Source organism: Schistocerca americana, chromosome 2 (assembly GCF_021461395.2).
Source record: "Schistocerca americana isolate TAMUIC-IGC-003095 chromosome 2, iqSchAmer2.1, whole genome shotgun sequence".
Taxonomy (NCBI): domain Eukaryota; kingdom Metazoa; phylum Arthropoda; class Insecta; order Orthoptera; family Acrididae; genus Schistocerca; species Schistocerca americana.
In genome coordinates this window covers 655898619-655923144 of record NC_060120.1, presented here as the reverse complement: position 1 = coordinate 655923144, position 24526 = coordinate 655898619, and the positions used below count along the sequence as shown (strand labels likewise).

Genomic DNA, 24526 nt, shown 5'->3' with positions numbered 1-24526 from the left:
CTGCGAGAAGAATTTGACAGAGCTTTGAATGGGATGAGACCGATGACCACGCTGTCTGGTCTCCTTCCCCAAACAACCAACCAACCTTTGAATGGGCTAAGTCGAAAAAAGGCTTGTAGCCTATCCCCGGTATTATTCAGTCTGCACATTGGACAAACAGTAAAGAAAACCAAATAAAGAATTGGGATGGGAATTAAAGCCCAGGGAATAGAAATAAAAACTCCGACGTCTGCCGATGACATTGTAGTTCTGTCAGAAATACCAAAGGACTTCGAAGAGCTGTTGAACGAATGGACAGTTTCTTGAAAGGAGGATTTAGCTGAATATCAATAAAAGCGAAACATATATAATCGAATGTAGTCGAATTAAATCAGGAAACAAGACCCTTAAAGTAGTAGATAAGTGTTTTTTCTTTTTTCTTTTTTTATGTTTTTGTTATTCGGGTAGCAAAATAACTGATGATGACCGAAATAGGGAAGACATAAAATCTAGACTAGCAACGGCAAAAAAAGCATTTATGAAGAAGAGAAATTTGTTAACAAAGAATATAGATTTAAGTGTTAAAAAGACTTTTCTGGAGGTATTTGTATAGGAAGTGCAGGCATGTATGGTCGTGAAACATGGACGATAAATTTTCTAGACAAAATGATAATAGAAGCTTTCCAAATGTGGAGCTACACAATATTGTTGAAGATTAGATGGATAGATCACGTAGCTAACGAGGAGGAACTGGATGGAACTTGGGAGACAAGAAATTTGCGGCACAATTTGATCAAAAGAACGGATCGGTTGATAGGAAACTTTTTGAGGCATCAAGAGACCACCAATTCAGTATTGGAGGAAAACGTTGCGGATAAAAATCATAGGAGGAGACCAAGAGATGAATATAGTAACCAGATTCTGTAGGATTTAGGTTGCAGTAGTTATTCGGAGATGAAGAGCCTCGCAAGGGATACAGTAGCATCGAGAACGGCATCAAACCAGTCTTTGGACTGAAGACTACAATAATAACATGGATCCTTACCACAAAGGATTGACAGAGGACATAGAAAAATTCCAAAGAAGGGCAGCAGGTTTTGTACTATCGCGAAATAGGGGAGAGTGTCTCACGGGTGTGACAAGCGAACTGGGGTGGCAGTCATGAAAACAAAGACTTTTTGATGCAAGGAGATCTTTTCACGAAATTTCAATCAGAAATTTTCCCCTCTGAATGCGAAATACTTGATGCCAACCGTCACACGAAGAAATGATCATCACAATAAAGTAAGAGAAATCAGAGCTCATACAGAAAGATTTAAGTGTTCATATTTCCCACGTACTCTTCGAGAATGGTATGGTAGAGATGTAGTCTGAAAGTGATTTGAAGAACCCTCTGCCAGGCACTCATGTATGAACGGAGGAGTAGTCATTTAGATGTAGGTGATGTAGACATAGTAAATTAATCTTTCATTCTTGGTAAATAAAGCTAAGAATCGTGACTTCTTTAAGAATTATTTTCTAATAAATTAAGAACTGCAAGGAACTGAAAATTACTTCAAGGAATGAAGCAATTAGTCATATGCAAGTAGCGAATTGTGTAGACAGGCAACCAGTACAGATCATAGCACTGTAATATCGTGACTGGTAAAATGGTAAGAGCCCGCGACTGTGGGCTGGTATTTGGGGGCCAGTCTTCTTTTGGGTGGTTTACCGCACATTGAGATGATTACCACAACGATTCCCCGGAAAGAAGTATTGAATTAAATTTGAAAACACGCGTCAGAGAATTTACACAGTTACCAGAATTATGTTTTAGTTTGAAGTGGCATTATGGCGCGATTGAGACAATTACGCTTCAGGGATGTCAGAACATAACGACGGAATTCACAGAAAGTGTGGAGTTTGCAAAGTGAGGTGTGCATACTGTAAGACCTTCAGTACACACACCATCAGATTATTTGACTTGTCGCTCTAACGATGTAGGCGAGTGTCAGCAATATGTCTTGTGGTCTTACTGTGGCGTGTTTATCTTCTGCCGTTAGGTCAGATGATAGAAATGCCACTTGCACGCTTAGAGTAGCAGATTGACGGTGACCAATTAACTTGGTTCTGGATGCTATATACAATTGACAGTCTGAAGTTCCTTTGGTATTGTTAAGTTAATCTCATTCTCACATATCTCTGATACTTGACAAAAGTGTCTATACATTTATCTTCATGGCTATGTACAGGAATATGGTAATCTTATTAGGCGCAGACTGAAACTTGACTATAGACTGGTACAGACAAATGTAGAACTCGTACAGACTGGTGCAGACAAATGCAGACTGGTACAGACTGGTGCAGACAAATGCAGACTGACTAATCAGAGGTCTGAACACTCGTTATAATACCTCGCGCGTTCATGTATCACTGCACGAGTGTGATCCGCAAGGAGAAAAGGTTCTACGTTAGCATTGGGTGCGTTACATATTAACACGTGGATCGGCAGATGCAGAATTTGGTTCGTCTCTATGGCAGCGCCATCTCGTAGTGCAGAGACGGACGAGCGCTGCGCCTGCGCTGTTGTGATTAGCGGGGCGCGCTCCAGTGGGAAAGTTGTGTACGCGCTGACTACGCGGAACTATGTACACAACACAAAGTGGGTAAGCTTCAGGAAGTAAAACAAAGGAGTGTGGTTATGATTAACTTTTTTGGCACTGATTGATTTGCAACACTTACTGCTCCTTTTGTATCTTAGACACAAGTACTCTTAACAGTTTAAAGAAGGTGATTCTGAGATTTGTTTCATGGCATATTAAAAACAGAAAATGCTACTTCCCAGTACATTTACAGCATAATGAATTCTCCATTTAAAATTATCTCCTTTTCAAGCCAACAATGCAGTTCATGAAATAAGCACCAGAAGTATGAATGACTTTCACAAAGATTTAAAATCAGTTACTATGATCCAGAAAGGCTTCTGCCATTCAGATACACTGATTTCCACCAACAGCCATAAAGAGTTTAATACAAAAAAGTTTAGTTTATAGGAGCCTAAAAGATTTATTGGTGGCCATCTCCTTCTAATCTATTGGTGAATTTCTTAATTATATCTAATAATTCGAGTATTACTTAGAATTCGACTTCTGTACAAATTCAGTGCAGAAATACGACCATTGTAAGTAAATGTTGTGAAATGATTTTTCTGTATGATAATGCATGGCCACTGAAACGGTAGTAGAATCGGGATGGGATGTGGAACGTGCTGGAGATAGCAATGAAAAATATCACTTCGAAAGAAATTAATGAATAGCAGCCTAATCTAGAGTTTTACACATCACTCCAAAAGACACTTTACAATGATCAACACAACGACAGGAAAGAGTATTCGAAGCAAACATGTGTAGTAAACGTGCATTCATCTTGTTCAATGTGAAACAAGTCTGTTCTACCGAACAAGTGCTCATAGATCTTAAGGTATGCATTTTAGTGCCCGTGTTTGCTAGACAATTTTTTCTTGTCTCGGTCCATACTACCTCCTGCCAAAATATGGAAAGCAAAGAGCTTGCAGTAGATTTTACGGTAAGGCAAGGCGCATGTTTACTAGATTATTTTGCTTCGAATGATCATTACTGTCAAATCCTTGAGTACTGTTCACTGTCCTGGGACAGCCTGTAGAGTAAACGTGAAAGCGGCTGGACAGCTTACCGATCCTGGCGGTCCTGAAGCCGTCGTGTCGCGGCACGGTGACGTTGAGCGGCGCCAGGACGGGCCTGGAGAAGCCGCTGGCGCGAACCCGGTAGCCGGCCGTCTGCAGGTTGACGGCCTCCACGGCCGCGAGGTACGCCGACCGCAGATGCGGCGGGTCCGCTTCGTCAAACACGGCAGCTGCAAGAGCAATACATCTCTCTGACTGCACTCAAGCTCCCACTTAGACATGGAGATGAACATCAAAGGAAAAAGTTTTAGCATTTTTCCCCTTTTTTTCATTTTAAATCGTCTTCGGTGCGTACAATCGAATCTGAGCTATGCTTGGCTCGTGTTCCCGCTGTTATGTATTTTACACCTTGTTTTTAACGTACTTCCACCTCACTATGTTAATTTAAATTACTACTGTCACTGAGTCACTGAGTTGCTGCTTTGCCTGACCGTGTGCGGCGTTAGCAGCTCCTATCGATATATCCCCTCTCTTAGTATCTTTGCTTGTCTGCTGTTACTTCCCGGTCGTTGTCTGTCGTAGGAGAGTTCACGTCGCGAGTTCGTGTTGCGATTTCGGGCTGCCAGTCGGTTGGGGACGCATCGGGAGCGCAGTCCGACCTGCCAGTCGGGGAGTTGCAATGCGGCACTAGTGCAGTCGGGTTGGAGCAGCAGTGAAGTCTGCATCGACATGGCTCGCCCGACCAATGCCGCCACGCATCACTTGAGCCGGCCACGGTCTTGGTGGATCGTCGGTCAGTCGTCCAACTGGACGACGCGTTTTGGCTCGCCGATCGTACATGAGTCAGCTGTGTGTGTGTGTGTGTGTGTGTGTGTGTGTGTGTGTGTGTGTGTGTGTGTGTGTGTGTGTGTGCGTGCGCGCGCGCGCGCGCGCGCGCATCGACTCCCGATTTGTCGTCGTGCATGCTTAGTTACTGTTGTGTATCGTTCAGCTCTTCGTGCAAGTGTTTGTCAGGTTCTGTGTAGTTCGCGTTATGTCTACTGCAGACGATTTTAGATGTTGTCGGCAATTTGACGGGAGTCGGTCGGTTGTTGCAGACGAGGGAAGTCCTCCGCACATTGCGGTCGGCTGGGGCCGCTGGCACCCCCTGCAGTGTGTTCAAAAATGGCTCTGAACACTATGGTACTTAACATCTTAGGTCATAAGTCCCCTAGAACTTAGAACTACTTAAACCTAACTAACCTAAGGACATCACACACACCCATGCCCGAGGCAGGATTCGAACCTGCGACCGTAGCAGTCCCGCGGTATCGGACTGCAGCGCCAGAACCGCTAGACCACCGCGGCCGGCCTGCAGTGTGTCAGGGTGTGTGTGGAGCTGCCCGACCGCTACGAGCTTCGTAGTTCGCCGACTCAGGACGTCAAAGTTGAGTAGTGGTTTCAACTACCCAAGCCATGTCTGTTCATGTTGTGGTGGTTCGCTTCGGTGGTTTTCTGTTGGGGAGGTTTTCCGGTGAGCAACACCGAGTGGTTCTACTGCTGAGATTTAGCCGCCATGTGGTGCAATTAACTATTTTGTTCGACTACGATTTGAGGGTAAAAGTGGAATTTTCTGTCTTTTGGCCGTTAGTGTTCTGGTTACCTGCCCTGGCCACTAACGTAATTTCAGGCAGCGCCCTTTCCTCACCTGTTGTCGCTGTCCAACAGGTGTGTAATTTTGACAGCTAATACTTGCTCCATTGTGGTTTATCACAGTTTATAACATTGCCGGTTGGGGTTCTCATGTACTGATTGACGGGAAGCAAGTAGTTGTGTCGGTCGGTCCGTGGCTGTCCCTAGGTTGGGTTGCGACAGATCAAGTGCAGCTGGGCTCACCACCTGTCTCACCGAAGAGAATGAGGGCAGACCGACCTCCCTGGAGGCCTTCTGAGTGCCACCGGTGTTTAATTATCCGTTGTCAGCTATTTTAAATTTTAGGCTTGTGGTTATTGTTGTTTCTTAAAATTTTGCAAAATTAATTTTTAAATTTATCTTTCAAGCTTAAACACTCCGGCCTTCGGCCTTTAAAGATTATGGTAATATATTTTGAAATTTTGAAATTTGATTGTGACCCTCAGCCATTGTTATTGCACCTTGCGTATGTTGTTTCTTTAAATTATTTTATTGCTATCTTAATTGGATTTTTATCTTGTTGATTTTTTAAAGATTTCTTGTTGGTTTTCTGCCTTTAAAGGTCTATGGTAATATATTCTAAAATTTTGGAAATTAATTGTGGCCCTCAGCCATTTGTATTGCACTTTGTGTATGTTTTTTTTTTAAATTATTTTATTGCTATCTTAATTGGATTTTTATCTTGTTAAGATTTTTTGTTGGAGGCCTTCAGCCATGAAAGAGTTGCTAAATTACATTAAATTACAATTAGAAGCAGAGACTGACCTCAACCCTTGGCCCTTTCCACAATCCTATTACCTGTTCTGCCCAGCGGGTTTAGTGGGCGTCTCAGAAGCGTTTGCCTTACTAAAGCCGTCGGCACACGGACCATGCTGTCGAACGTTAATGTTGAGCGTGCCAAGTTCAACGTGCTGCTGAACGTTCAGGAACTATGCGACTTGTGCATGCGGTACGTGGGCCACAAAGTGGTAAACGCGATCGCAACCCCCTCCAGCGGCAGTTGATGGATGCTTCTAGTTCGTAAATCACACTATTCACTCAACGGGTGAGCGTAAAATTCCCACGTTAGCTCTATTAAAACGCACATTTCCTCCTTCGTCCATGAGAAGGAAAGTACCATGTCCAGTCAATAAGGACACAGGCTTATAAAACTTCCATTACAAACAGTGCGGTACAAATTTGGAATGCTTCTCCGCGTAAGATAAACATTATTTCATCATTCCCACATATTAGTAAAATCACAAGGTCAGTCTTACTTGATAACTGTTCCTGCCCAGTAGCAGAATCTTTGCAACATGTGAATTACGAAGCATAAAAGAAAAAGGAGCAAAATATCTTTATATCGTACAAGTAGCGCAAGCTGTCCTGTAGATTAAGCCAATCGAACAAAGTAACCCCTCAAAAAAAGGAACTTATATTTACATAGCATATATTATAGTATATACTTGCATCAAACTAGCAATAAAGTGTCAGAACCTAACAAAAACGCGAATGTTAAGAAAAAAAAATTGGGAATGTCAAGTTGCCAACCACCGCCGTCAATGCAATTCTTATTATAGGACAGTGACGCTACTCATTACGCTAAACGGACACACATTATCTTAGCCCGTGCTGAAAACCTTAGTAGACATCTTACTAATTGAAATTTAATTAATACAAATTGTACCAAGAACAATGCGTTTTGCGTGGATCTTCAGTGTGTCGCTGCCTTCAAATAGCCTACTCTCATAATACCCAAGTTACTACAATTGTTTAGCCACGAAAATGATGTTTCTCATTATTTTATTGGAACGAATCACACAGTTAACAACGGGTTTTCCAGTATTCTTAATTTGCTGGTGCTCATAAACGGCATATAAACATATAGGCTTAAAATGAATCCTAATATGGCGCCTCACAACTCTGTACTGAAGGGAGACGGCGTGCTTGTGACGTAGGTGGCGTTATGACATCTCATTGGTCAACGCTCAGACACACGCTCAGAATATCTGACATGCCATATATTGCTCTGCACTTTCGGAAAGACCCTCGAACGTGCTATTCCACGGTATGACGTCAGAAACTCGGCACGCTCAACGCTTAACGTTCGGATGCATGGTCCGTGTGCCGACGGCTTTACTCTTGTCCACGTCTTAAATGTATCAGTGTCGTTTTGTCTTTGAACATGCTACCTGTTTTGCTTACCTGAGAGAGAGGGTGTTAAAATGAAACTTTTCTGCGTATGGTACTGCGTCATACCGTAAAAAAATAAATGAAAATAATTAAAAAATATAACCCTCCATTTACTGAAACCAATACTACACCAATAGATCCAAAAGAGGGCCGCTGTAACAATGCCCGAAATGTTGGTTTCATTAGTGACAGGTTGTTTTTAATTTTGTTTTATGACGCGCCACCGTACCCATAGGATTTTCATGTTGTCTGGCTCTGGTTGCGGAAGCAGACGCAAATATTCAGGGTGCCCTCGGAGGAATGATCAATATTCAGTGACATCACAGGAAAGATCGTTTGAAGTAAAACAACTCCACATAGACATATGTGCTATTCCGAAAGATTTCCGAGAAAAAAACGCATTTAACGTACATTGTTATTAAACTTTATCTGTTATTCGATAAATCGTCAATTTTACACATACACACGTTTACAACAGTTCGTGAACATTATAACATGCGTTTTAAAAAGTATCAATTGAAAAATACGTATTTTTAACACATTCACCTCTAAGCGTTATAGTACAAGTCACATTACAGCTGTCGTACACTTCACAATAAATGTTGGAAAATCCCACAGTCAGATTCGGTGCATTTGTGCGCCCTCCGGAGAACATGATGTGTTGTTGCTTGTCTGACTGTCTCTGCACCTTCCCTAATGAGGGCAGCAGCGACCATGATGCCACATATGAGAACTTTTCTTGTTTACTTTACGAGCTGTTTCGATATACGAAGTAATCATCAGGTACAAAAAAAAAAAAAAAAAAAACACAAAGTTTGTAGCCAAGATAAGCACTGTCAAAATTGGTAAAAAAAGTAATAAAACTACGATGAAACGCTTTAACCCGTAGTGTCGGAACGCCTTTGACTGTAATTGTGACTGTGATTTGTTGAACAATTCCGATGTATCGTTCAAGCATGCCGCACCTATTTTCAAACGGTGGTTGTGTGGTTGATCTGGGGAAGGGGCCAAACAGCGAGGTCATCGGTCCATCGGATTAGGGAAGGATGTGCAAGGACGTCAGGAAGTCGGCACTGCTCTTTCAGAGGAAGCATTACGTGAAGCGATTTATGAAAAGCACGGAAAATCTAAATTAGGATGGCCGGGCGAGGTTTTGAAACGTCGGCCCAGCGAAAGAGAAGCCAAATACAAATACTGAGTATGCCGAACTGGTATTTATGTGCGGGTTCTGTAACGGAAAAGCTAAGGCTGCCGGTAGATAGTACGTTAGGCGATTTTCTAACAGTAGAGTGCAGTGTCCAGCAGACACGTGTCATCTGCACGTGCAGATTAACAGTGTGTGGATGACGCAGGCGACATTATTCAGTTGGTAGAATGTAGTCATTCGAGGAGCACACACAAAATTCCTAGACATATCGTCGTAGCACATAAAAGACTATGGCGGACAATATGTACGCACTGACTATACCCTTAACATTTACACTGATTCAGCCCTTTTGAGAACAGCAAAAATGGCTCTGAGCACTATGGGACTTAACATCTGTGGTCATCAGTCCCCTAGAACTTAGAACTACTTAAACCTAACTAACCTAAGGACATCACACACATCCATGCCCGAGGCAGGATTCGAACCTGCGACCGTAGCGGTCACACGTTTCCAGACTAAAGCGCCTAGAACCGCACGGCCACACCGGCCGGCTGAGAACAACATAAGGGTCAACTGTTTGTCATTGACTAGTTGTATATCGCTCAAAAAAACCGTTAATTCTGTTTACTGATGAAACCACTTTCATCCGTGACGATATTAGTAAAACCCGTAAATCACATGGGTGGTCCGACGAAAAACCACATTTCTTTAGGGAGATACAGTATCAAGGACGCTTTCCTGTAAATGTGAGTGTAGAATCGTATAGAAACAGTTGACCCATTTGTCTCAAAGGACCCCGTGATCTACACTCTCCTGAAAAGGAACTCCGTCATTATTGGAGGCGTTTCCTTTTGTTACATTGATAGGTATGGTCTCCCAACATGGCGAGATCCTGCGCATTCTCGTCGTCAGGTGAGACATCAACTAACCCAACATTCCCCTGAAGATGGATCGGGAGAAATGATTACAGTTCTCCGCAACAAAGGTCCTCGGCCCTTACCGTTAGGTTTTTCTCTGTTCGTGAGGTAGAAGGCGATGTCTACAAAGACGAAGCTAAAACAAGAGATGAATCGATCCTTAGTGCAGACTGGCGCAAAATAGATGTTGCAATGTTCTTGGCTACTACGACATAATATGGGTTGATAGTTTCTTATTATCTTGTTTATGCTATAGCAGACAATCTTAAATTTAGTAGAAAAGGTTTTCAAAGTGATTTCCTTCTGCAGTAACGTGTTTGCTGAGTAGTCTTGAAATGTTCAGATGTGTGTGAATTCCTAAGGGGGCCAAACTGCTGAGGTGATCGGTCCCTAGACTTACAAACTACTTAAACTAGCGTACGCTAAGAACAACACACACACCCATGTCCGAGGGAGGACTCGAACCTCCGGCGGGAGGGGCCGCACAGTCCGTGACATAGCGCCTCGAACTGCGTGGCCACTACGCGCGGCTGCCTTGAAATGAATCCTGTGGTGAATTACTAAAGTTCGCTACTTTCGATAGTATGAATGTTTCTGGAAATTGGAGCACGAAGGACATGGAGTGCTGCAGCTGCATCTTCGAAGACTCTGTCCTTTAGATAATCCCAACAGAAATAACTATACTGATTGAGATCGGTACTATAATGGGGCTGTTCCACAACATGTCAGGCAGCCTGGATGTGTGCATCCACAGTACCCCAGTGGAGCCATTCCGTTTGTTGGTGTCCCTAAGCAGGTAAAAGTGTGCCTCATCGCTTAACCTGATCGCTAAGGACTGTTCCATTTTCAAAGACCTCGACCATCTCTCTTGCTAAAAAATATCACTGCTCCATGTCACTGTCGTTCAAAGGCTGTCACAGTAGTATTTTGTAAGGGGAAGGGTTCAACTTCCGTTCCATTATCCTCAGTGACAATCGTGAAATCCTGAGTTGATGTGCTCAATGTCTTTTTGATGTAGTGGTCTCCTCACTGAATAGAAGTCGCACTCCTTCGACATTCTCCAGAGTTCCAGCCGAGGGCAGTCGTCTTGAGTGACCCTTCCTTCAGTCATGTAGAGATCGAGTCTTTTCAAAACGTCTCATCAGCCTCTACAAAAACGGCGAAACCAATACGCAAAATTCGCACCTAAGAATGCTTAAATTTTGTCATCACAGTTGGCCTTCCTTTCACCACTGTAATCTCATGGAGGACCTAGAATTAAACGTTCTGGTGAATGCGCGTCTCACCATAACAATATATCTGGAATTCTTGCAAAATGCCGTCACGATAAACTAACGCTATTCCGATGTTCGTGCTTCCATTCTGAATAGCGGACGGAGAGACTTGAGTGAGCCACAGAATTTTCAGAGATACACAACAACAATACCAGAAGCAGATTCATTTGCGGCACACAATTAAACCACTGCTGCCCTCATAAAAAATGTCAGAACGGACCTCAAAAGAGCCACTCGTGGTACTGTCAAAAGACTTCGAAAATGCATGAAGCCGATGGCGGAAGTCACGAAAAAACAATTCTGAACTTAATTGCTTGCATCCAGTTTAGAACACTGAGCCGTGGCTCATGCTACGCGTTTGATTAAACCTTGGTTGCTATTCTGTGTTTAGTCTCCCGCGGTTATAGCGATTATACTGTTATCCTCTCTTTCCGCGGGTGACAGCAGCGGTGTGTATCGATATTCGCACCTTGGACTGTCTTTGACCTGGCGCTTATAGTATCCGGCTGGGCTATGTGCGGTCAGTTGGTCGGTTGGCGTGGAGCAGCGAGGAAATCGCCGCGGCGCGTAGTTTGGCCGGGCCCTCTGGCGGCCTCTATGCGGTGTCGGAGTGAGTGGTACTGTTCTCATTGCTACGAGGTTCGTGGCTCACCGATCCTGGACATGAAAGTTGAGTTTTGACTTAATCCACCACCAAGTCACGACTGTTCACATTGTGTCGTTTGGAGTTCGTTGTTGGCTGTTGAGATATTCCCGCGAGCAACGTGTGGCCGGCCGCGGTGATCGAGCGGGTCTAGGCGCTTCTGTCCGGAACCGAGCGACTGCTACGGTCGCAGGTTCGAATCCTGCATCGGGCATGGATGTGTCTGATGTCCTTAGTTTAGTTAGGTTGAAGTAGTTCTAAGTTCTAGGGGACTGATGACCCCAGATGTTAAGTCCCATAGTGCTCAGAGCCATTTGAACCATTTGAACCAATAACGTGTGTTTTCAAGTTGGCAAATTTTAGCCACCCTCCGGTGGAGTTCAACTGTACTTGGTTATTTGAACTGAAGTGCACCATCGGAATCTTCTGCCTTTTGGCCGTTAACGTTCCGGTTACCTGCTCTGGCCGTTGGCGTAAATTCAGGCAGTGTATTTTCCTCATCGTGTTGTCGCTGTCCAGCACGGTGTGTAGTTTGACAGGTCAGTGTATAATTGGTTGTGGGCGCCAATACCTTCTACGTTATTCCATTGAACTCCCTTTTGTGTGCTGGTCGGGTGAAGCGGAGGTTATCTTATCGGTGGGTCCGTTGAATGTCTGTCGGTTGAGTTGTCGTCGGATCGACAATGGTTGGGCCGACTGCCTGTCTCACCTAAGCGAGCGTTAGTGTTTGAATTCCAGGCCGACCCTTGGAACTTCTGAGTGCCCTTGGGTGTACTCCCTTTTCTTGTTTGTTCTTGCTGTTTGTACTTGTATGGCTTCTAGCCGTTTTTTAGATTAAGGTTGTTTTGCCCTTAAGGCGTCAGATGGTTTGGGCCTTCAGCTTAATTTAAGAACTGTTTTACTTAAAGCCTTTGGCATTTTTAAAATTAATGTTATTGAGTCTTAAGTGTTGGGCTTTCAGCCGATTTTGAATTTAAGTTGTTTTGCTCTTAATGTGTCAGATTCTTGGGGCCTTCAGCTGACTTCGAATTAAACTTGTTCTGCTCTTGCGGTGTTAGATGGTTTGGGCGTTCAGCCTAATTTAAGAACTGTTTTACGTAAAGCCTTTGGCATTTTTAAAATTAATGTTATTGACTCTTATGTGTTGGGCCTTCAACAGATTTGGAATTTAAGTTCTTTGCTGTTAAAGTGTCAGATTATTTGGGCCTTAAGCCTAATTAAGGTACTGTTTTAAGATAAGGCTTTGCCTTTTAAATTTCTGATTTTGGTTGAGCTTTAAGTTATTGGCTTTCAGCCGTTTTTAAATTAAAGTGGCCTTGCCCTTAAAGCACGAGATTGTACGGTGCATTCAGCAGCTAATTAAGTTCCAAAACTAAAGTTGTGATTTTTTAATTCTTGGCTCTTGTATTGCTTGATCAAATAAAAGGTTTTGTGTTCGAATGTAACTGACAGCTGCTTATTTTGACCCCTTTTCACAACTTAAACTACCTGTCGTGTCCTGCGAGCTTAGAAGGGCGTCTCAAACACCTTCTGTGATTAATTGTTTCGCTTTAACCAATAGACACTGATGAGCCAAACAATTATGACCACCTGCTTAATAGCTTGTTGAGCCATCTTTGCAACGCTTAATAGCTTGTTGAGGCATCTTTGCAACGCATACAGGACAGTTTCTTCGTGTCATCGATTCTACAGGTTCTTGGTAGCTTTGTGAACGTATGTGGCGCCAGATGTGTATGCCCAAGTCATGCAATTCCCATAGATAACTAGCCGCTGATTTGTGAACGCTGTGATGGCGTCCGACAACGATTCAGATGGGTCCCATCGGATTCACATCAGGCGAATTTGGTGAACAAGATATCAACATGAGTTCACAATCATACAGCTCAAACCACTGTAGCACAATTCTGTCTTAGAGGCACGGACTATTATACTGCTGAAATATGATATCGCCGTCGGTGAAGACATCAAGCGTGAAGCGACGCAGCTTCCCATCAGCCGTCAGCTTGTCTTTGATTGCTACAACATATACCGTTGCCTGCTGAAACGTTGTTGTGATGCCTTGTGTTAGGAGGATAAATGCGTACCATCACGTTTCCGACTTTGATAAAGGTCGGATTGTAGCCTATCGCGATTGCGGTTTATCGTATCGTGATATTGGTGCTCACGTTGGTCGAGATCCAATGGCTGTTAGCAGAGTATGGAATCCGTGGTTTCAGGAGGGTAATACGGAACACCGTGCTGGATCCCAACAGCCTCGTATCACTAGCAGTCGAGATGACAGGCATCTTATCCGCATGGCTGTAACGGGTCTTGTAGCCACGTCGCGATCCCTGAGTCAACAGATGGGGACGTTTGCAAGACAACAACCATCTGCACGAACAGTTCGACGACGTTTGCAGCAGCATGGACTATCAGTTGGGAGACTATGGCTGCCGTTACCCTTGACGCTGCATCACAGACAGGAGCGCCTGCGAGGGGGTACTCAACGACGAACCTGGGTGCACGAGTGGCAAAACGTCATTTTTTCAGATGAATCCAGGTTCTGTTTACAGCATCATGATCGTTGCATCCGTGTTTGGCGACATCGCGGTGAACGCATATTGGAAGCGTGTATCCGTCATACTGGCGTATCACCCGGCGTGATTTTATGGGGTGCCATTGGTTACACGTCTCGGTCACCTCTTTTTCGCATAGACGGCACTTTGAACAGTGGACGTTACATTTCAGATGTGTTACGACCCGTAGCTCTACCCTTCATTCGATCCCTGCGAAGCCCTACATTTCAGCAGGATAATGAACAACCGCATGTTGTAGGTCCTGACGGGCGTTTCTGGATATAGAATATGTTCGACTGCTGCCCTGGCCAGCACATTATCCAGATCTCTCACCAATTGAAAACGTCTGGTCAATGGTGGCCGAGCAACTGGCTCGTCACAATACGCCAGTCACTACTCTTGATGAACTGTAGTACCGTGTTGAAGCTACATGGGCAGCTGTACCTGTACACGCTATCAATTCCCAGGCGTATCAAGGCCGTTATTACGACCAGAGGTGATTGTTCTGGGTACTGATTTCTCAGGCTCTACGCACCCAAATTGCGTGAAAATGTAGTCACATGTTAGTTCTAGTATAATATTTTTGTCCAATGAATACCCGTTTGTCATAGGCATTTCTTCTTGGTGTAGCAATTTTAATGGCCAGTAGTGTACTTTCCTTACCGCGTCACGTTCCGCAGCACCACCCGGTCCCATCCAACTTCTCAGTGGGCAGTGGTCATAATGATTTTGCTTATCAGTGCAAACAGAGCATATATTATATGGATCGTTTTACTCATATTTGTTTACACTACTGCCTCCTAAAATATTTACTGTTCGGTCCGAAACACCTTGCTTCACCATGCCCGCATTATTCATATACAATAATATTGGCATGAAACGTGCAGCAAGCTTGGACACGAAAATGATTAGCGTTTTAGTGCAGCCGTAATGCCTAGGTAGGAGTTATACCATCCACTAGTCTCTGCACTTGCAAAGCCTTAATCTGACGAGTCCTCTACTACGCTAACGTCGCCTGAATTTTCCGTCCTCCAAAATTTTATGACTCGCTGCTCACAACTTATTCAGCCATTCCAAATTCTTACCAAAGCTTTCTTCCTCCAACAGATCTTCTCCATACTGCTAATCCCTGTTGTGGTCTTCAGTCCGAAGAATGGCCTTATAAGCTCTCCACGCTACTTTATGCCGTGCAAGTCTGTTCCTGTTCGAATCCTGCCTCGGGCATGGATGTGTGTGTTGTCCTTAGGTTAGTTAGGTTTAAGTAGTTCTAAGTCCTAGGGGACTGATGACCTTAGAAGTTAAGTCCCATAGCGCTCAGAGCCATTTGAACCATCTTCGTGTTCAAATACCTACTCCAACCAACATCCGTTTGAATACCAAACTGACTGTTCCTTCATGTCTCAGGGTTCAAAAACTTCTATTCTCTTCTCGTGTGAACTGCTTATCGTCCAGGTTTCACTGACGTACAGGTCTACATTACATACAAATACCATCAGAAAAAAAAGCCACAGAATAAACTGTTGCCTTAACGCATCACAATTAAATCGCGACTTAACAATAATATTGCTGCAGGCATTCTCAATACAATATTTTTGTACGCTCGCTGAAATCAGTAGGGGTTGGTCATGCACCATCACTTTTAAGCCCAAATTCTAACACAAATTTAAACCCGAAAACTTTTTACAAGTACACACATTACCGAAATTATCAAGAAATGAGCAGTAAATAAATATTTTCATATTTATAAAAAAAATTCACAAAAATCTTTTAATGCTTGTATCGCCTTTATAACAAAATTAAAATATGATGACTATCTAGTTTCGACCGTAAGTAATAACCATCTATAGATCACGTTCATATTAAATGCAGGTTGAACACAAACCAGACGTACCAGTAATAATAATCATGCAGTTGCATGTATTTGTTAGAACACAACATGAATAATAAATTTACAGCTAACAGCAACAACAAAACTAAGCCTGCCTGTACATCATACTCGTACAGGCTGAATAAACAAGTTCACCATCAAAAATCACATCAGTCATTAACGTGCAAATCTCTGAATTCTTTATATGTTTCAACAAAGCACATAAACATCCGTTTCTCCATTCTGAGAATGTTAGACATTACTAATAAATAATTAAAGGGGAAAGAACAATCTCATAGGATAATGATGTTGTCAAATCCAGTTTTTTTCGAACTTAAGTGAATGGTGTCCCCGCATCAAATTAATAAGTCAGCTGAACAACATTCTAAGTAGCAAGGTAAATAAGTAGCGCAAACAGAGCATTTACAGACAGTAGCATGCGTGGAAAAAGTGCATAGAGTAATGCTTAAATATACGAAGAACCAATAGGAAAATCTAAAAACGTTAGACACCGAGAAATCTCACTAACATTCAAAGCGACATCTAAGGTTCATTATCATCAAGATTATTGCGACTTCATATGGGATAATTTCGTCACACTAACGAAATCATAAAATGCAGAAAAGTCACTATAGTTCACAGCTGATTACAAACAGATGAATAATAATAAAGTTCGGGTGGCTGCAAAAGAACCAATCACTGAAAGTGACTTGAAAATTTCCAAGTCCCGATTGAATTGAGAGTCCGGAAATACACTCCTGGAAATTGAAATAAGAACACCGTGAATTCATTGTCCCAGGAAGGGGAAACTTTATTGACACATTTCTGGGGTCAGATACATCACATGATCACACTGACAGAACCACAGGCACATAGACACAGGCAACAGAGCATGCACAATGTCGGCACTAGTACAGTGTATATCCACCTTTCGCAGCAATGCAGGCTGCTATTCTCCCATGGAGACGATCGTAGAGATGCTGGATGTAGTCCTGTGGATCGGCTTGCCATGCCATTTCCACCTGGTGCCTCAGTTGGACCAGCGTTCGTGCTGGACGTGCAGACCGCGTGAGACGACGCTTCATCCAGTCCCAAACATGCTCAATGGGGGACAGATCCGGAGATCTTGCTGGCCAGGGTTGTTGACTTACACCTTCTAGAGCACGTTGGGTGGCACGGGATACATGCGGACGTGCATTGTCCTGTTGGAACAGCAAGTTCCCTTGTCGGTCTAGGAATGGTAGAACGATGGGTTCGATGACGGTTTGGATGTACCGTGCACTATTCAGTGTCCCCTCGACGATCACCAGTGGTGTACGGCCAGTGTAGGAGATCGCTCCCCACACCATGATGCCGGGTGTTGGCCCTGTATGCCTCGGTCGTATGCAGTCCTGATTGTGGCGCTCACCTGCACGGCGCCAAACACGCATACGACCATCATTGGCACCAAGGCAGAAGCGACTCTCATCGCTGAAGACGACACGTCTCCATTCGTCCCTCCATTCACGCCTGTCGCGACACCACTGGAGGCGGGCTGCACGATGTTGGGGCGTGAGCGGAAGACGGCCTAACGGTGTGCGGGACCGTAGCCCAGCTTCATGGAGACGGTTGCGAATGGTCCTCGCCGATACCCCAGGAGCAACAGTGTCCCTAATTTGCTGGGAAGTGGCGGTGCGGTCCCCTACGGCACTGCGTAGGATCCTACGGTCTTGGCGTGCATCCGTGCGTCGCTGCGGTCCGGTCCCAGGTCGACGGGCACGTGCACCTTCCGCCGACCACTGGCGACAACATCGATGTACTGTGGAGACCTCACGCCCCACGTGTTGAGCAATTCGGCGGTACGTCCACGCGGCCTCCCGCATGCCCACTATACGCCCTCGCTCAAAGTCCGTCAACTGCACATACGGTTCACGTCCACGCTGTCGCGGCATGCTACCAGTGTTAAAGACTGCGATGGAGCTCCGTATGCCACGGCAAACTGGCTGACACTGACGGCGGCGGTGCACAAATGCTGCGCAGCTAGCGCCATTCGACGGCCAACACCGCGGTTCCTGGTGTGTCCGCTGTGCCGTGCGTGTGATCATTGCTTGTACAGCCCTCTCGCAGTGTCCGGAGCAAGTATGGTGGGTCTGACCCACCGGTGTCAATGTGTTCTTTTTTCCATTTCCAGGAGTGTATTTCCAAGTGTTCAGTTCGTGTCAACAAAATATCCTAAGTCCCATTAACACAATCTGAGGCCCCGTGACACTCTGGCCTCCCAACCTCTACGACCTTACCTCACTAACAAACACCTGGCAAAGAAACGCGAGATCTGCTGTGTGGGCTTCTTTAAAGATTCACTCACACGAGCACTGTTCTACTCAACACACTTGCTTACAAAGTAGCCACCATTCAGGGCATTTAATCTTAAGTACAACATATATATAAATCTGAACATATGGTAAATACTTTCGGCCCATTTATTACCTTGTAACAGAACACTACACTCTTGGTTGTGGAATAATGAGTAACTTTTCTAAGTTCTCGCCACATCCGATGATACAGAGCGATTCAAGTTTATGAATGCACTGTACATACGTTACAACATCAAATTATGGTTAACGACACATAGGAATTACTATGAACTAGGATATTCTCAAATTAAAAAGTGTACACATGAGGACAGGTTCGTAGTTATGGCACTTTATGCATGTGACTAAATAAGTTATCTGTAATTAAATAAAATTCTTTTAACATTAGGTATAACTTGTCGTCGTAATTGCTGACATAATTAACCTTGTTTCAGCGTAATGTGAGTGTGAATTAAAAATATGCACCCAATTTAATTAATTTGGATTTCACGACAAATAAATGGAACATGAACAGTCTACATATCGAAGGAAAGAGAAGTTCCAAGTTCTGTTTTTTTAACCACTGTTTCCGTGAACGACCGCTAGGCCGGTGATGTTGAATAAACGGCTGCTAGGGTAACGTATCAGTAGGCAGAGGTAGAGAGCTTATACAGGATGAAGAAAAAATGCCGCACTTGAAGGTCGCCAATGTGATTCCTCATCCAGGCTCAAGACAAAAGTTTATAAATCAAAATTAGATGAAATGCATTTTGAAAATATATGTACGAAAACCAGAAGCTAACAGCAATGTCACATCGTGCAGAGAATCAGAATGTACACAAGAATGTATATCAGCCCGCCCTACTCAACCAGGCGTTGTAGCACAATGAGTAGGCTATTGGGACATAAAACCCACTTGCTTACCGAGCGAGGTGGCGCAGTGGTTAGCACACTGGACTCGCATTCGGAAGGACGACGGTTCAATCCCGCGTCCGGCCATCCTGATTTAGGTTTTCCGTGATTTCCCTAAATCGCTCCAGGCAAATGCCGGGATGGTTCCTTTCAAAGGGCACGGCCGACTTCCTTCCCTTATCCGATGAGACCGATGACCTCGCTGTCTGGTCTCCTTCCCCCCAAAAACAACCAACCAACCCACTTGCTTTGGTTCGAATCCTCCTCAGGTTTCTTATTCTTTAGGCACCGATTCTCTAGTCCTCGATGTTTAAAAGCAGTACAATGACAATAGCCTATCAAATGACAGTGGAATCTATTAAACTACCTGTATGTGTTAACTAACCGACCCGCCAGGATAGCCGAGAGCGGTAACGCTCTGCTTCCTGGACTCGGGTAGGTGCGCTGACCCCGGATCGAATCCCCCAGGCGGATTAACGACGACGGCCGGTGTGCCGGCCAGCCTGGATGTGGTTTTTAGACGGTTTCCCACATCCTACTAGGTGAATACCGGGCTGGTCCCCAAGTCCCGCCTCAGTTACACGACTCGCAGACATTTGAAACACATTCACACTATTTCACGATTTACACTAGACGCAGACAGGTGGGATACACTAATTCCGTCGTGGGGGTATGGGGTGGCGGCAGGAAGGGCATCCGGCCATCCCTTAACTTAACCATGCCAAATCCGTACCTAACCATGCCGACCCTGTGCACAATGCGGGATTAAGGCAGTAGCGGAAGAAAGAAAGAAAGAAAGAAAGGTGTCAACTAACCCCGCAGTGCACTGCCATAAATAGCCTTATCAAGTTTATATATGGCAGCTTCCTGATGGAGTACACAAACGATGACTGCGTCGATATGCTTTTGGTGCCGGCTGCTTACGATAACAAAGCTGTTGCTGTTGGTGGTACATACACCTCAAAGGCACCGTCCCGATAGGAATGTTCTTCGTCGCCTGGACCAACGCCTTCAGGAAACTGCCAATATTCGTCCGCAACTAATTGACAGAGGTCGTCCAAGGAGCAGAAGTGCTCCATTAGCAGAGGACGCGGTTCTTGAAACCGTTCACCAATCGCCTCAGCGAAGTACCCGTGATATTGCAAGGCAGATCCAGATATCTCAAGTGTTGCACGATGAAGAACTGCATCTATGTAAACTCAACACAAGCGACCTGAAGGCAGCATTCGACAAGCACAGTTTTGTGAATGGCATTTGCTCCAAGTGGAAGATAACGAACGCTTTATAAGTAACGTAAAATGAACTGACAGATCTAGCTTCACTCTTGACGGTATTTTCAACTTCCACTACAGCCATTATTGGTCAGAACACAACACACGTATCACTTGTAAAATGGCTTTCAGGCACGCTTTCGCATAAACCAGCGGGCTAGAATCGTCAGACGAGTGGCGTGACGAGTTGAATGCGCCCCTGTATCGTAAGTTTCTGTACAATACTTCTCCTGACATTCCACTTGATGTTCGACGACAGATATGGGTTCAGCATGATGGCACAACGCCACACTTCGGAGTGAATGTGTGCAACTACTTAAATGAAGAGTTTCCAGGGAAATGGATTGGCCGTGAAGTTCAAAATGGTGCAAATGGCTCTGAGCACTATGGGACTTCACATCTGTGGTCATCAGTCCCCTAGAACTTAGAACTACTTAAACATGACTAACCTCAGGACATCACACACATCCATGCCCGAGGCAGGTCTCGAACCTGCGACCGTAGCTGTCCCGCGGTTCCGGACTGAGCCCCTGAACCGCTAGACCTTAATCCACTAGATTTTTATTAGTGGGGACACTTATAGGAACAAGTTCACCGTACTTCACCCACGGATGTATACGACCTAACAGGTAACGTGCAAGGTACTATGGCAATGGTGGATGCAGGTGTGTTGCATAGGGTCCATCAAAGTGTGATCCAACGAGTGGCGAAATGTTTGCAAATGCAAGAAGGTTACTCTGAACATCGTCTCTAAAGCGAACATTGCTTGTACGAGCACGTACTGGCTCTGTGAATGTAAGCCTGGACGTCAAACGTACAGAATGGCATTGTTATGCGTAGCATAGTTTGCAATCCAGTGTACCGTACCTATTGTGCTTTTGTACATTGGGTACAGACGATGTTACTGTAACCACTACTATTTTGTGTTGGCTTCATTTGTCTCATGGGCAAAACAAAGTGGCCATTTACCTCTCTAAGAAGTTCATGTCACGTCATAGTGTTTAAACAAAGACAACAGCAACTAAAACATACACAAGGTACCGCGTTGTGGAGGTGTAAACAGATGTGATACAGTTTGACGCTTTAACTGGGAAAAAAGTTCGACAACAGCGCGTCTCAAATATCGGCGAGTCTACATATCCGTTCCCCACGGCATTGCCTCGTCTCACTGAACTGATGTGACAGCGTCGGCGCAGTGCAGAGTTCATGCTACCTGCTCTCGGCCACGCTGCACTCAGTTACAGCACTGCCGTAGCCTCGTTTTTTAAATCGCATTTCTATTAAACCCTTTGGCGGGACTAGGTTTTGCTACAATACTTTTATCTTGAGTTTAGATGATGGGTCACATGCCAGCAGCCAAGTGTAGCATTTTTTCTTCATCCTATATATACAGTGTGTTCCAGAAACGTTGCGACAAACTTCAAGGGGTTGTAGAGGGTGTATTGACGAAGAAATAGAGGATAGGTACCTGTTTCTGGAAACGTCATCCGACAACTCTAAAGAGCGTCGAAGTTACGGGCGCTGGCGCCAGTTTCTAGACCAACCCTTCAGCAGCAAACGTGACTCTGTGCGCTGACGCATCTTATTTTTCTCCTGTATACCGAAAAATACTGGAGATTTTAAGGGTTCCAGGAGAAAAATAAATCATGGATGCAAACCCCTTTACCAAACAATCAGCGCATTCATAGGAGACAAGACATGTGTATGTATCAGCAATTCCATCTTCCCACCTGACGATCGTGACAAACAGTCGTTGTCACTGAATCACAAACAGCAATGTGAGACGTTCTGTCTACGGTTTGTCAGCGCATAAAGTCACGTTTGGTGCCGAAGGGGTGGCACTTAAAACCTTGGCGCTCTGTAGCGTCACTGAGTGATGTTTCTGGACATTGGTTCTTATCCTCGTTTTGTTCAACACGATCCCTCTACAAACACTCGAAGTTTGGGACACCCTACCTATTCAGTTTTGGGTCCTACTGGACCACGGATTGTACAGAAAGATGCATTTTCCGGGTTTAGTTTTAGCTTTTCTTTGTGCTCTGTTACTGTCACACTCTCAGAATGAGCTTTTTTCCGCTCGTTAGACCAAGTTGTCGAGGTCTCCTGGTCTTTCGCTGCTGGTTCAACAGTCCAGTCGTCAATTTTCCTGTCTGGTGCATCACTGTCCTTCATTTCTGCTTCTTTCAGGTCTTCTTTTGCTGCGCCGATCCATTTCAGTGTTTCAGCCCAACTTTACTGTAGATTTCATAGAATACCACAACCTGTCTAGTTCACCTGGTTGGTTCCAATCTTTTACTATGATCGTATAATCTTAGCCAGCCTTTTCTACATCCTAATTAACGTTGGTACACTTTCCATCATTTCTATTTTCTCTTAGTCTGTATGTTTCTTCTTCTGTACAATAAGTATCTAAATTTTTCTGATTAATTTTCGTTCTTTTTTTTATTTCTTCAAAGTTCCTCTTCCTGTTTAAAATGAGTATTTTAAACCCAAAAAGACACTCTTGTTTCACGACTGTTTTGTAGTACCTCAGTTTAACATATTCTGAGGTGCATTTTTTGTTACAGACGTCTTTATGAAGCCTGAAAATTATTTCCAAATGTGATTACCAATTCAGTCTTTTCCAGGACAGTTTCCTGAATAGTTTCGTCTAAATATTTTACCTGGGATCTCTTTATTTTCCCGTATTTAGGTTGTAGAACGGAGGGTGTCAGATAGTTGTTAGACATACTTTGCTTTCTTAAATAATATTTGAAGTCCTACATTTTCTTCTGTTTCATTAACACTTTCTATTGGTTTTTGTGCTTATTTATTACCTTCATATATAATCTTCAGGTCGTCTCAAAAGCTAATCAGTCTATCCTAATACTAGTTCTTCCTAATTTAATTGTTTCAACAATTTTTAACTTTTGATTTCAGTTTTCGCCACTCTTGGATTATTTTTACTAAGACTCAATTGAAAAGTAATGCAGAGAGATCACGATCTCACTCACTGCTATTTCAGTTTCAAAATTTTCTAAAATATCTACCGTGAACTTTACATTTTGTACCATTTATTGTTACGCTAATAATTGCACTGGTTTTGAAGTTCAGACCTTGTTCTTTCAGAATTTGGAAGAGAACCATAAGCTACTTAAAATTTGCAAAGGTACGAACTAGTTTCTAATTAGCAATTTTTGAATACCCTGAGAATTAGTTTCAGAACTAAAATTTGTTCTAGGCAAGATCTATTTCCCCTAAAACCTGATTGAAATTCAATATTTCACATTCAAGTTGTTGTTGTGATCGATCCAGGAGTACTGGGACAGAATTTTGTGTAGCACAGGAAGAACTATCAATATCCATTCTGTCTTCGTTTTACGTAGTGGTTGTAACAATGCAGTTTTCCAATCATCAAGAATTTTCTCAGTTTAACAGTATTGCATGATCAGTATAATTTCTTGTAAAGTTTTCCGGCTAGCTGATTTCAGAAGTTCTGCATTAATTCTTCCTTCAATAGATACTTCGCTATTTTTTAACCTTAATGAAAGCTAGTCTTGATCCTCCCCTGGTATATAAAACAGGTCAGAACACTGCTGCAGAAGCAACGAAAACACCATGCCACATTTTATAAAAACACAAAATCTCCAAGACTGGCGACGTGTGATCGAAGCTCGAAAGTTAACACGGAATTCAATGTGAGATGCTTTTAATAACTTTCACAACGAAACTGCCTCGAAATCTGGCATAAAATCCAAAGAGATTCTGATCATATGTGACGTACAGCAGCAGCAAGACACAATCAACATCTTCACTGCACGTTACTAATGGTAATATTACCGATTACAGTGCAAATAAAGAGGAATTACTGTACACACTTTTCTGAAATTCCTTCATCAAAGAAAACGAATTAAATTTTCCAGAAATCCAATCAAGAACAACTTCCAATATGAGTAACAGAAGTAGATATCCTCGGTATAGAGAAGCAGCTTGATTATTTTAATAATGACTAGTCTTGCGGTCCAGATTCTGTACCGGTTACGTTCCTTTCAGAGTATGCTGATACAATATCTCCATGTTGAGCAGTCATGTACAACTGCTTGGTCGACGAAAGATCCGTACCAACTGAATGAAAAGTGTCACAGGTCACACAAAAGCACCATATCACT

At 43.7% G+C, this 24526-nt stretch overlaps 1 protein-coding gene across 1 annotated transcript in view; it reads right to left on the bottom strand.

The window, feature by feature from the left end:
• The window catches only part of LOC124594290 (glutamate receptor ionotropic, kainate 2-like), a 285982-nt gene that overhangs the window by 207611 nt on the left and 53845 nt on the right, over positions 1-24526 (bottom strand). The window contains exon 3 of the mRNA XM_047132653.1: positions 3670-3849. Within this exon, the coding sequence (XP_046988609.1) occupies positions 3670-3849 (180 nt within the window). The remainder of the gene's footprint in view (positions 1-3669; positions 3850-24526) is intronic.